Source organism: Bombyx mandarina, chromosome 01 (genome assembly GCF_030267445.1).
Source record: "Bombyx mandarina strain Sakado chromosome 01, ASM3026744v2".
Taxonomy (NCBI): Eukaryota; Metazoa; Arthropoda; class Insecta; order Lepidoptera; family Bombycidae; genus Bombyx; species Bombyx mandarina.
In genome coordinates this window covers 19,780,663-19,795,546 of record NC_143208.1, presented here as the reverse complement: position 1 = coordinate 19,795,546, position 14,884 = coordinate 19,780,663, and the positions used below count along the sequence as shown (strand labels likewise).

At 36.7% G+C, this 14,884-nt stretch overlaps 1 protein-coding gene across 1 annotated transcript in view; it reads right to left on the bottom strand.

Annotated features, from left to right (window-relative positions):
• pins (G-protein-signaling modulator pins) overlaps positions 1 to 13,535 on the bottom strand; it is a 58,582-nt gene extending 45,047 nt beyond the window's left edge. The window contains exon 1 of the mRNA XM_028171075.2: positions 13,312 to 13,535. Coding sequence (XP_028026876.2) covers positions 13,312 to 13,356 — 45 coding nt within the window. The 5' untranslated portion in view covers positions 13,357 to 13,535. The remainder of the gene's footprint in view (positions 1 to 13,311) is intronic.
• Between the last annotated feature and the right edge of the window lie 1,349 nt (positions 13,536 to 14,884).

Sequence of the window (14,884 nt, the reverse complement as noted above, 5' to 3'; positions counted from 1 at the left end):
CCACTAGATGCTCTGTACCAGGAAAATGTATCTACACAGAGCCTAAGCCGATGAAAATCGAGACATGACTAAAACTGAAACCCCCTTTAACAAAAAAGAGAATTATATAAATTAATTAAAATTATAAAATTAAAAAAAGAATAATAATTAATTGGAAGTTCTTTTAGTAATTGGAAATTCTCAACTTCAATTGAGGCTTATATCGAGTAATAAATCAGTAACTCCCCAAAATATTCTAATCACAATTAGCTATTATTACAAATTTAAAGCTATTGTTTCTCTAGTGTTGTACCCGATTTGAGGGCCGTTATTCAACTGAAACTTCAATCTCATCTCTCAAGGTGAATAGCGGCGTTGGCGTTAGGAAATCTATGGGCCCTGGTACCTAGGGTAGCTCCGCCTACGGTACCGTGTGGGTTGTGGACTCATTTACCCATCTAAGCAAAAATCCTGTGTTCACTCTTTTTTAGGTGTATAGATAAAACCACTCTATCAATAACTTTTTATAATTGCTAAACGTTGCTGTTTAAGTGTAGAATTCGGTACTTTCCTAATAATTTTTAGTTAGTAACGTGAGATGGTAAACTGGCAGTAAATGCCAAAACCGATTTTTAGGTTAAAAACAGCGGGGCTATGTTGTTATTATCGTACTCATAATGTTTCTTCTAGATATCACAAATATTTACTTTAGCATCATTTATTGGGAATTCTACAATTTTTTATTCTTATTTGTCGTTATCAACTGCTTTGGAGATTTAGATGATTTAGATCGTTTAGGATGATGTTGTCACTGCCGCGCTTTTGTAGTGCATCCACAATGTTTGCGACATCTCACACCGATGACTTCTTTGCAATAATGCGGAAGAGAAGTGCATCGTTATTGCGTCGAGTTCGTGACAGTGGCAACAGTCTTTTGAGAATCATATCGAGCAAGATCGAGGGACTGCTGATCAATAGCCTTTGCAGTAGGCACTTGGAAGGAGAAAAAAATAAAAAAAAATGTAATGGTATAAAATGTATATATATAATGAGAGTTATGTGTTAGATTTTTTAAGTCAGTAACATAGATATAAGTAATTACTACTAACAAAATGTTATGGTTTTAAAAAAAAACTGAAATAAAGTATTAATAATAATAATAATAATAATAAAGGATGGATATATATTTTTTTACCGATAAATTTCAATATTTGGCTTTGATATTCTGAAAATGTACTGGCAAGACTGTCTTTAGTTCTTCATGGACAGGAACAATCACTTTACAGCCATAGCTAATCTGATTTTAGGCAGACTCTTTAGACACGAGATCGACCATACTAGTTAAATTCATTGATAGTAACAACCAATTAAAAAATATATAATTAAAGATTAAATTTACGCCGAATATGAGTTCTACACACGTTCAGAAAACAATTTTAATTTAGTCTCACGTTAAATAGTTTTAAAAATATTTCCAAACTCGAAGTGCAAACTGCCGTTCGAGTTCGCAGAGTTTATAACAGTTAGGTGTCGCCTTAGCGAGTGCACCGGCCATTTCCGGTCGTTAATTTAAGTGGCCCCCGAGTTAGTCACCGCATCACGAAACTCATTTACGAGTCGCTTACGTCCGAACTGAGCGTAAGTGCTTTAATTTCTTCATGATCAAAGTTGCAGGCGAACTGGGACTTTAGAACTTTCACAACTTTGAAGGGTTAAGCGCATTCTTCACCTTCAATCACGTAAGGGGCGGGAACCAAATTTAAAACAATCGTGCCTGATAAATGACCCCAGAGTTGAGATATAGTGGTTATAGTCAAAGTTGAGTAATAAAATAAAACTAACCCAATATAAATAATAAATATGCTTTGTCACGATCACCCATTATCTACTTTAGTTATACCTTCGGATATTTTGTTCGTAAATTCAGTGACAAGCTCCCGACCCACCGGGAATAAATTAATCCCCAGATCCCATAAACTTCAAATTGGACTTCAACACATGATGGCGTCATCGCAGAAATGGGCCGGTTAGTAGATAGAAGAGAAGAGTAGGTTAGTACAGGTTTACCATTAAGCTGTTAAACCTCTACTATATATCTACTAAATATTAGATATGCTCGTCGTGGTCTAAAGGATAAGATGCCCAGTGCAATCGTATCAAGCGATGCATCGGTCTTCGAATCCCGTAGGCAGGTATCAAATTTTCTAATTAAATACGTACTTAACAATTGTTCACGATCAAGTTTCACGGTGAAGGAATAACACGAGTAATAAAAATCAAAACCCGCAAAATTATAATTAGCGTAATTACTGCTGGTAGGACGTGTTGTGCGCTCGCACGGGTATGTACCACCATCCTACCTATTTCTGCCGTGAAGCAGTAATGCGTTTCGGTTTCAAGAGCGGGGCAGCCGTTGTACTGTAAAAACTGAGACTTTGGAACACGTGTCTCGCGGTAGATGGCGGCATTTACGTTATAGATGTTAATGGACTCCGGTAAAAACATAACACTAGGTGGGCAGGGAGATCGACCACGAAACTAAGCAATAAAAAAACCACTTACTTGCTGTTACAGTACTTATTTCTGATTACTGGCCTTAAATACAATAATACAATGACTTTACTACTACATCAATAAATTTTAATAATTATAATTTAGTATCACATTCCCTTCAGGCGAACAGAAAAAAAAATACACAATTTCTTCTACGTTTAATAATAAAATTAGATATTTCGTTTCGGCGTATCGTGGTGCGTGCGATAATTTGCGTTAACAGTTAGTGATCGTCTTTAACCTATTATCATTAAAAACAGCGTTGAGTTCCGATTTATTTATCGGTGTAGTTGGTCAGGCGAGCTTGCTTACGATCCAGCGGTGGTAGTGAAGCGGAAGTGAAGTCGAAGCCTATATATACACTTGAATGCCGCCAACCTCATTAATTTGACCTACTTAATTTTAAGGCAGATTTTCCACCATTTTTTTCTTCTTTACGGACCACGATTAGTGGTGGTAGGACCTCTTGAGTCCGCACGGGTAGGTATCACCGCCCTGCCTGTTTCTACCGTGAAGCAGTAATGCGTTTCGGTGTGAAGGGTGGGATAGCCGTTGTGACTATACTGAGACCTTAGAACTTATATCTCAAGGTGGGTGGCGCGTTTACGTTGTAGATGTCTATGGGCTCCAGTGACCACTTAACACCAGGTGGGCTGTCAGCTCGTCCATTCATCTAAGCAATAAAAAAGACAATTGTGATGCAAAACAAATGACTAAACGAAATTGGTTTTTTATATACTAATCTACTATAAATACCCGGAGACATGTGTTGGCGTCGTAACTTATAATTTTCCTAATAATTTTTCGTTTCTAGGGCCGAAGAACTGTGATGTGTTTATATATTTTATAGTAGTTTTTTTAATTGATATTTCGTCGGTTTCAAAAAATAATAGGGCTTAAAGTATGAGATTGCCGTTTTATTGTAATAGGTACTTGGAATTGACATACCTTTATGGTTTGAGATTTTTGAGTGAAACTTTTGTCAAATGGAACCTATGACGTTCTTCTTTTAAAAAATGTGCAACATTCAACTATCGACTTTCAGTTGTTTTTTTATTCAGCTTAGACAAGAAAGATACACACTTCGAAAATTCGAGTAATTTTTGAATACGACACGGAACTAGCGCTGCAGAAACAGCTCGCAATATCAACGTTGCGTTTGGAGAGGGGACTGCTAATGAACGCACCGTGCGATTTTGGTTTAAACGCTTTTGGTGATGGAAATTTGGATTTGAAGAACGAACCACGTGGAAAACCGCCCACACATGTGAATAATAATGATCAATTCAGAGATGGTGGAAGCCGATCCGAGCCTAACTATCCAGGAACTAGCGGTATGGTTTAATGATACCTTACCAACAATATTGACTCATTTGCGTCAAATCAATAAAATAAATATGAAAAATGGGTGCCTCATGATTTGACTGATCTGCAGAAAGAAACGAGTGTTGACACTTGTGTTGCCTTGTTGAATCAATACAGAAATGAAGGAATATTGGATCGAATTGTGACATGTGATGAAAAATGGATTCTTTACGATAACCATAAGCGAAAAATGCAATGGCTGACCCCAGGTGAAACGCCGTAACAGTGGCCTAAAGCAAAGCTTGCCAATAAAAAGGTAATGGTAACTGTTTGGCGGTCTCAGCATGGTGATCTATAGCTTTCTCAGATTTAGTCAAGCAATAACGGCAGATGTCTACCGTGTCGAACTCATGAATCGATCTTCACCATTATTGCTCCATGATAACGCGAGACCTCAGACAGCACGAGAAACCGTTCAAATCTACAGGAACTGCAATTAGAAACCATTCGTAACCCTCCGTATTCGCCAGACCTTGCTCCAACGGACTACCATTTTTTTCGTGATTTCGACAATTTTCTACGTGTAAAAGTTTTCTTCCCAGGAGGCAGCACAAAATTCTTTCACACAGTTTGTAGAATCTAGATCACCAGAGTTCTATCGCAAAGGCATAGATGACCTTCCTATTAGATGGCAGTAATGTACAGATAATAAAAGTAGATATTTTGATTAAATAAATATGTTAAATAAAAATAATAAACGTACTTCAATTTTTCAGTACAAATCGGCAATTTCATACTTTAACCCTCAACACATGCTTCAGTAACAACTTAGTAACGAGTTAGCCCGGAACACAAGTAATTACAGCAATCATTATTATAGCAGACAAAAATAAGCACATGTTTAGGGCGCTAGCATCCACACAAGTACTTTTATTTGACTCCGTACAGAAGAGGGTCCGATAGAGAGACGATAATCTAGATATAACGGACCGGTAGAAGCCTCAGGGTTAACAGGAGAACTTTGATGCTCTGTGTTATCGTATTTTACGAGGAAGGGCTGTTCCAAATTAAACTTAATTCATAGAGACAGTTTAAATATAGCAATATTTTTATTATCTCCGAAGGCAGATACGGCCCTCATCGCGATTAGTAGTCACCGTCTCATATGTACGCCGCTATCCATTATTTTTAATAAAATATCAATTTCAGTTAGCATGCCGATAGACGATGCTAACCGTCCAGACGTGCGTGTGTCCCCTTGCTCGTCTAACTGAGGTAATGAAGAATCTGTACTGCCTTTTTTCTTTTTCGGATTGTGAGGAATCATGCTGAATTTCAACAGAAAATGTCCCGGTTTCTCTTTCAAAACTTTTATGAGTTTTTTTGTTTCAATTCAAGTGATAATCTGTATCCTTATGTCAGGTTTACATGAAAATAAAATAAACAAATACAATTTTATTTTATATTGACCTTAACGTAACGGGAAAAATAAACTTATGATTAATTTAGTCGTGGAACTTATTCTGTGCCATAACAGTTTCACTGGGCTGTAATCTTGCGTTTCAGTACAAGAATCATGTTGCCGTCATCCTAGTGATATTGAGGTTTCAATCTCACAACGCTTAAACTTAAGACCTCATCATAGCTCTCATACAAATTTTAAAATATTTTCTTATATACATAGTGCAATTCGATTTCCTACACTCGATGATTGATATCTTGCATATGGATACTGATTTAATTGAGGGAGCGCTATGACTTCGTCAAATGCGGTTTTAAGTGTTTGTTTGTGGTTGACAGCGACTTGAGCGACGGCAACCACACAGCAACACGTGGCAGTTAAATAGAAAGATAATACCGTGTTCATATCAAGTTTATAATGTACCTGCTGACCCGACAGACTTCGTAGTGCCTCAATCGATACATAAAAGAGCTAAACTTTTGTATAAAATAAACTTAAAACAAACAAAAGGAATCCGTTCGACGGGGGACACATCAAAGGAAAAACAAAATTGTTATTTTTATTTAATTCCGAGTATTTTCATATTTATCTACCTTTTAAACCTTCTCTGGACTTTCACGAATAATTCAAGACCAAAATTAGCCAAATCGGTCCAGCCGTTCTCGAGTTTTAGCGAGACTAACTAACAGCAATTCATTTTTATATGTATAGATATAAGCTTCTGAAAAATATTAGGTGAGCGAGCCTAAAATTCCAATAAAAGTCTTGTATATTTTTTTCCGCGGATTCATAGTAGTATCATATTAGTAGGAATTTGCTATATAAGATAATGGCCTGCCCATATTAAAATATCACCAAATGCGGAGTGAGGGTAAAGCTAAAGGAATGAAGCCATCTGAGGACCATTTTTAAACCTCGTTCAAAGAAATACATGTGGACATATCATAGTGCTCGAAAAAAACTACATCTCATCTAGAGCTGAATGGTACGTGGCAAAATGGGATGACGGATAAAGGATTCTTATTGAAGATTCTGTAAAAAATACACAGATTGCTTAGATGGGTGGACGAGCTTACAGCCCACCTGGTGTTAAGTGGTTACTGGAGCCCATAGACATCTATGACGTAAATGCGCCATGAGATATAAGTTCTAAGGTCTCAGTTTAGTTACAACGACTGCCTCGCGCTTCAAGCCGAAACGCATTACTGCTTCACGGCAGAAATAGACAGGGTGGTGGTACCTACCCGCACGGACTCACAAGAAGCCCTACCACCAGTAATATATACCACCAGTTTATAGTCCCAGAGGCACAAACATAAATCTAATTTCGAAATCTTAAAAAGTGAATATAATTCCTCCGACATTTATTATGAAGTAGCTATAAAATCGTTTATTGCATGAGCTCCGTTCTTCGGTTTCATCACGCCCGCATCACGCGTCCAGTGACGATGTGACAGTTTTAAACACCCGAACCCCTCATGGCTAATAAGAACAACTCATTACATTAACTAAACTTCATTCGAAGATCAAATCAAAACAAATTATATTAAATTAAAAATAATTAAAATCCGAATATCTGCTAATACTCGTAAAATATGACAATATTTTTAAGGCGCGCCAGTCGTGCGACGTTTATTATAAAATACGGATGAGAGAACAATTACTGCAGCTCGGTACACTAGACAATGGCCAGTGGATAATCGGAAACTACATTTGAGTTTTAGTTCTTTTGGTTTGCGGCGCCGGTAACCTCTTTAGCTTTTTCTTCAAAAGCCCTTTCATCTGTTAAGTAGGCACCATGAGTACCTGATATTGGGCTTTTTTAACAAATGTCTATTTTATAAAATAATGAGTTAAAATCAAAGTTTACCTGATGCTTATATATGCTATATGCAAAACATAGGTACCTTATTTTTTGATGTTTTGTATTCGCTACTTGCTTAAAGGATATCCATTGTTGTGGACCCCATTTACATCTCATGGACTCGATATTCCTATTCATAATTGGAATTCATAATTGACACGGCGTGTCAGGATATTAAGTACATTTTGGGTATCGCTAATACAAGAGTAAGCGCTAACCAAACTTTATAAAACAACTCAACATTTTATGTCTAGTGTAGCGATTGCTTGCCAAACACAAACTCGACTCTTAATTTTATTCAAGCGACGCTTAAACAGCAATCACTCACAGTGGTAGACTCGAACAACTCTGACATATTACTGTCAGACTCCATAGATACGTTATTGGACCGAATTTTTCATAAGACTGATCAGGAGTGAGCAACAGAGGGTTTTAGAAGATCTAACTTTCTGTATCTTTAGAATATCAATCTGCTTACGTGACTGCTACCATGACTCCGGTCTACTCTAGCTATGCTCACTTATTATCCTACCCAACTAATGCAACTTACATTCATTTATATTTTTTCTATTTTAAGACAGTGCGGACGTCGTTGGCGTCGTGGAGTCTATGCAACTAACTATGAAACCGTTAAAGGATGGGTGACCTAAATAATTTATCCTGTAAATCATGAACAAATTAACGATATCACAGAATCCTATCAACACATTTTTCTAATACTAGACTTTATACTTCTTGCATCTCTTAGGTAATCTTTTTTGTTTATCAAGATTATTATATTTTTTTTAGGGTTTGAATGTATCAGAGATATCTTTTAAAATAATGATTTTGTAGTTTTTTCATCTTGGTAAGAGCTTTGTATCTATATGTGTATATTTTGCATGTATATACCCATCCTTTGGTAAGAAGTAGCTGGGCGATTGTAGTTAGTACACCGTAATGGCGAACGGCCATTTTTCAATTATCAGATCAAACACTAAACAATAAACATAACGGTAAAAGGTTTTTAAGTATTTTTTTTCTTTTTTTTTTATTGCCTTTGTAGGCAGACGAGCATACGGCCCACCTGATGGTGAGTGGTTACCGTCGCCCATGGACTTCAGCAATGCCAAGGGCAGAGCCAAGCCGCTGCCTACCGCTAAAAGTCCTTGAAGTATACGTTTTGCGACAGGAGGAGGTAGCAGCTCCGGCTTTTATTTTTAAATTACGCTCCACAGCCTTTGCAGCCTTTGTTGTTGCCAGGTGAACAAGACTTTTATTAGAATCTCAGTTTAATATCAGTTAAGCGACAACTTAAGTGCCCTAGTGCTCGGCGCATAAAAGGGAACTTCAATTTTAAATCACTTTGTAGTGTTAAAATGAAATATTAATCGTTTTTATATCACTGTCAATAAATAAATTAAATCTGTGTTTTTATTAACTATCTTATTAAGTATAACATTCACATAGTATTCGAAACGGTAAATATGAGCAAAATGTTTTAATTTATTGATATGAAATATGAATAATTTTAAACAGTTTTTCCGGACAGCACGTGTTATAATAGGTTGGGGAAAAAGTTTCTTCGCATTTTTGAAGAAAATTCACAAAATTTTTCAATATAGTTTATTTAAATTTAACTAAAGTATGTAGGTACCATTTTGTTCGATAACTTTTTGCCATCTTGTAGGTAGGGACATTATCCCATTGCTATAGAAATTTTGGGGCTTCTGATCAAAATACCGTGACAATTGGTTTTGGCAGTCCTCTCGTGATCTTAACCTGACACTGCCTAAAGAATTCTGAAGAGACCGATACATATGGAAATCTGAAAGTGCAAGGTCAGGACTATACGGTGGATGCATTAACACCTCCCAGTCAAGCTCTATTAATTTTTGCTGAGTGGCTAAAGATGTGTGAGGTCTAGCGTTATCATGATGAAAAACTACACCCCTTCTGTTGATTAATTCCGGCCGCTTTCTCTCAACTTCTTGCTTTAATCTCATCAGTTGTTCGCAGTAGAGTTCAGAATAGATGGTCCCACCTGGTGATAACAGGTCATAATGAATAATGTCCTTCGAATCCCACCACACAGCATTACCTCGTTGCGAGTAAGCCCGGGTTTCGCCAGTCTGTGATGCCTGACCGGCCTTGGACTACGACCTTTTTCCCATGTTCCTGTCGTACGTGATCCACTTTTCATCACCAGTTATCAGCTTCTTCAAAAATGGTTCGGTTTCATTACGTCGTAATAAAGAATCACAAATGAGTACACGGTTCATTAGGTTTCTTTCAGTGAGCTCGTGAGGTATCCAAATATCGAGCTTATTTGTGTTCCCATTTTTTTCAAATACGCCAAAAATATTTTTTTATCAATTCCCAGTTCTTCAGCTACGTCGTAACTACTGATATGCCGATCTTGCTCCCCTTTTCCAAAAATGGCATCCATCTTATCTGTAATAGGACGACCAGAGCAACGTGCATTTTTGACATCAAAATTTCCGGATTGAAAACGTTTAAACCAAATTTGTGCTACTCTCACAGATACTGCACTAGGTCCATAAATATTGCAAATGTTTTTTCGCGACTTGCGCGATTCACTCATCTTGACAGCACAAAAAAAAAATCACACATTTTCCTAATTTGAATTTGGAATTATTTTATTTAAAATTTAAACTTTGAATGATACCAGAACTAGCCAGATACAAATAGTATATAGCCAAAGAGATTTTATTACAAGTTCATACATACTATAATGCGAAAAGACTTTTTCCCCAACCTATTACGAGCTATTCGCAAAAAAGAAAGCCCCGCAGCGTCCATCATTGATATTCAGAAGTTAATACTATATGTATATAGCAATCACAAAGTGCATACTTGCATATGTGATAAGCTCTCGGGGCTAAAACCAGGAGGCGTTACTAGCACTGGCTCAAGCAAGGGCAGAGTGCTTCACAGCATCTACCACCGGATCGGAAAAGCGACCCACAGAGAAGATCCGGCAAGAAACTCAGTGGGCTGTCTATGGGTTAGACGAGAACACTGACAGGTGCTTGAGGTACCTAAAAGCACTGTTAGTGGATCGGGAGGATCCGAAATGACGCGTTTAGGGCGACGTCGACTATTTACCATTCGATCCGCAGGATCGGGTATGTGGTCAGCTGTCAAGTACATGGACCTATCATATTTGACTTAATACATAAAAAACTATTGTGGGTTTATTTTGAATGAATGGTTTTCCTTAATTATAATTAAAGGATAAGACGCCCGGTACATTCGTGTCGAGCTATGCAACGGTGTTCGATCCCGCAGGCGGGTATAAACTTTTCTAATGAAATACGTACTAACAAATGTTCACGATTGACTTCCACGGTGAAGGAATAAAATCGTCAACAATCGTCAAAACCAAACCCGCAAAATTATAATTTGCATAATTACTGGTGGTAGGGCTTCTTGTGAGTCCGCACTGGTAGGTACCACCACCCTGCCTGTTTCTACCGTGAAACAGTAATGCGTTTCGGTTTGAAGGGTGGGGCATCCGTTGTAACTATACTGAGACCTTAGAACTCTATCTCAAGGTGGATGGCATTTACGTTGTAGATGTCTGTGGGCACCGGTAACCACTTAACACTAGGTGGGCTGTGAACTTGTCCATCCATTTTTTTTTCTATGCTATAAAAAAAGTAAAAAATGATTATCATACGTACAGCACATACGAGAGTGTTTTCGATTTTGTGTTCGACAGGCCGCGCGTAGACAAATTGAATTACGGGCGGTATAAATATAAACGAAATATTTTATTTCGACCGAAATTGAGCTTTATCGAGATCAACATAAAGAAGGATTATTGTGTGACCATTGTCCAACGACTATAATATCGTAGCGTCGGCCATTCAGAACTGAACTGGATTACCCCAAATATTGTCAGTCAACGGCAACTGTATTCAATTTTGAATGGTTTGATGTTCATGAAGTGTTTTATCGACCGACACTTTCAATGTGTTGAAAAAGGAATCTGCTAAATTTTTTATTACTCTATATGCTCCACACTGCACCCACACATATCTTGTTTTTTTACCATTTATGGCAAACGATTATATGATCTAAATGGTGGTAGGTGATTCTGAGAGCTTAGGGTCATTGGCAATGTACAGTCGAGGCATTATTTACTTGGAAGGCCCTTCTAAGGCTCAATGAATGAAAGAAAATTCAAGGACATAAAATATTGAGAATCAGGTGGTAAAATAGGTAACGAAAGCTTACATCAAGACCGTCATCTTCTTACACATGGTTGAAAAATTAAGACTGAGTAAAACCACCAATTAAAAACTTAAAGGGTGTGAACATGGGATGAAAATAATCTTGCTTGACAGCAAACTCGTCGATGTGATATGGACATAAGATGAGAGACACTGGATACAGGAAATGATATAGTCGTGAAAAGGATGATACCTGAAGGATGGCAATTCAACAAACGGTCATCAAACAAAAATGTGAGACAATGACCTGCATTAGGGGTGGCGGGCACATGCAGAAACTGCAGGCAGCACTCGAGAAAGCCTGTGTCCATTAAACACAGCCTGAGACATTTGAAAAATGCATTTTTCATAAATTACATAAATTTAAGAAAGTCAGTAAATATGGGTTTGTTTTTTTAATTTATTTCTTGAAATGATTTTATGAAATTAGGGTAGTTTGTAGTAGGCTAGTCATGCTTACAATATATTTTTATATGATGGATCTTGAAATCGTCACTATCATTCAAACAGAAGAATAACTTGTTTGACTGTAGCAAAATGAAGTATCTATAGTGAATGAAAAAGGCAGACTAAATTTGTATCAGAAAAAAGAACTTGTATGAAGTCATTAGAAGTTATATATAGGTGACAGAATATTGTTGTTGTCTAATTTGATGTCTTATATTTTCAACATAGTGAACTCAATAGTTACAAATGGTTCATCAATATTTGTTTTTTAACTTTAGTCTGATAATTGAACAAACAAATCCATTTCTCTCCCAATCCTCTAGGATTTTTTTATATGGTAATCTATGAATATTATACAATCTAATTTGAAAAATTTGTACCAAACTTTTTTTTTATGTCTGACATACGGCCCACCTGATGGTAAGTGGTTACCATCACTTATGGACGTCAGCAATGCCAGAGACAAAGCCAAGTCGCTGCCTACTAAATTCATTTATAGTGTAGTACAGTAATTTCAACAAAAACACTAAGTCCTATGTCAACCATTTTCATTTATGTAGCATCAGCCACATAAAAATTTGACCAAGACATCAATTTTTTATTGTATATTATAACAATGAAGTCTAATAAAAAAAAAAATTTTTTTGGCTTGTGACACAGTTGTCAAACTGCTCTATGTTTGAAGTGACTCAAACTTCTCCAGCATTAGGATATTTAAGCATCGGAAGCCCTGATAAATTTAATATTTGTACATTAAAAGTTCACCATTGTATGAAGCCTATATTTGATATCATAATATATTCATACCAATGTTATTGCTTGAATCTCTGGGTTGGTGGTTTAGTTCTATTCTCTTGAGTTAAAACTCTTAAGGAGCACTATCGCTGCACATATAATTTGGTATGTTAATAATTTTATTTCCAATATGTAGACCACATTACTAGCAGTGCTAACTTATATGCTGTTTTGGAAAATATGCTGTAATGATATTTATATTATCAAAACATTATTTGAATTTGCACAAAATTCAACATCCTGTCTAGAAATCTATTGGAACGAAATTGAGCCGCAAAAAAAATTATCAATTAAAGAAACTGAATTTGTATAAACTTTTGAGGTCAATCAAATAATAATGATAAACTTTTGGCCTTAGTGCATTAGCCCATTAAAGAGACAGCGACATGCTATAGACAGTCATCTTGAATAAATACATCTCGATACATTCCTATTAGACGGAGGAAAGCGAGCGACGGGAGGGATCGCCGACAGGTCACGGTTCCGTATTAGGCACCCCACTAATGACTCACTAGCAAGCGTAATTGGCAACGGGAAATCGAACGTTTATTGTTTCATGACGTAGTTATAATCACAGAAACCGTTTCCAAGATGTTAAACTTTATAAAAAAATTATCGAAAGTTTTGCCAAACAAACAACGAAGTGTTTAAAAAGTCGTTACTCTCACCTGTGCATCCGTCGAAAGGTTTTCTGCACTTGCACTTACTGACATATTGTAGATTTCTAGCACAAAATAACACAAATAAAAATATTAATGCAATATTTTAAAGTTCTTTCTCATGCTGAAAACTTTAGACGATTTCTTAGTATTTTATCAAGCGGGGCGTATACATCGCGTAGAAGTTGACAACGGTTTTGTTATTTATGCGGGGGCCGGGGATACCGGGCTACAAAACAAAAGTACTGACACTTGACACTCGGCGGCATTACCACAAACGTCAAACGTCAAATGGTTGACGTTTTAGTATTACCAGCGTTGAGTTAAATTTACCCACAGTAAAATGTGATATCCACAATAAAGTATTTTGTCATTTTCATATTTCCCACAGAACTGTTTAGACTTTAGGATGAAAACTAGACGGCTGCACTTAATGTCTATACAGGATGATGTACATAAATTCTAAGCTAGCTAGAAGCTAGAAGTAAGCATAGTTTTGATTCGCCAAGAATTAAAGTAACTTGTGACAATTTTATTAAACCAGAATAGAGACCTAGTAGACATCAGTTATGCGAAATATCGTGCCGCATGGCGTCGACCACGACCACTCTGTCAAGAGTGTACGAATAGGAAGAAGACATCAGCTGTTTATTGATAGCTCTAAACCGAGATTAGCGACAGGAGCTGCGTTTTTATCTGTAGAAATTGTTTGCAGTATATGAATTGAACTTAAGCCCTGGCATGTACATATATATTGCAGAGAGAAAGGGGACGGCCCATTTTCCATGGACATTAGCCCCACAGCAAAAGTACAGGAGACTCGACCAAAATTGGATCATTGTATAGGGTTTTTAATATCTATTGAGGAACCATTAATGTTTTTACTCTGCAAAGCGGGTCTTAAAAGATATCAACTAAAACGTTGAAAAAAATAACGCCCCAAGTAGGTAATTTAGTGAACGCCGATTCGTTCGTTGTTATGTCAATTTTATTCACTTTTTTTAAGCTGTCTTCCTGAGAGGATTTTGGCGTCGCACGTCTTTTGTGTTTTCCCATATTACGTATTTAAATATTTTCAAGTTTTACTAAAAATCGTCAAAGAAGCACGTTCACGAATATCAAACAATTTATAGTAATCCACCATTTATATTACATATTACCACTCGAAAATACACAAGTTTTAGAAAATTATACAATGAGGCGACATGTTTTGTTCACGTTGGCGCCAAAACTCCAATTTCGCAATCCAGTCAAATTGACACAAGCACGTTCACTTTACGTAAATTTAAGCAAAAGAAAAAAAAAGAGAAAAAACATGGCTGACTTTAAGTACAGTCATTATAGTACTTTTTAATCACGCCAATTTGCAATCCCCGCTTGGCACGTTAGTATCGAATGTACAGTTTACATAACTAAGTTTTTTAGGTCTCTGGGGCTAATTATTGAAACGACTTGGAGCAGAAATGAGCCATCTCCTTTGAATCTTCACCTTTTTTCGAAGAAATGAAATCTACAACACGATATGAGAGAGAGATTCTATTACAATGTATTTTTTTATTTTATTTAATTGCAATATTAAAAA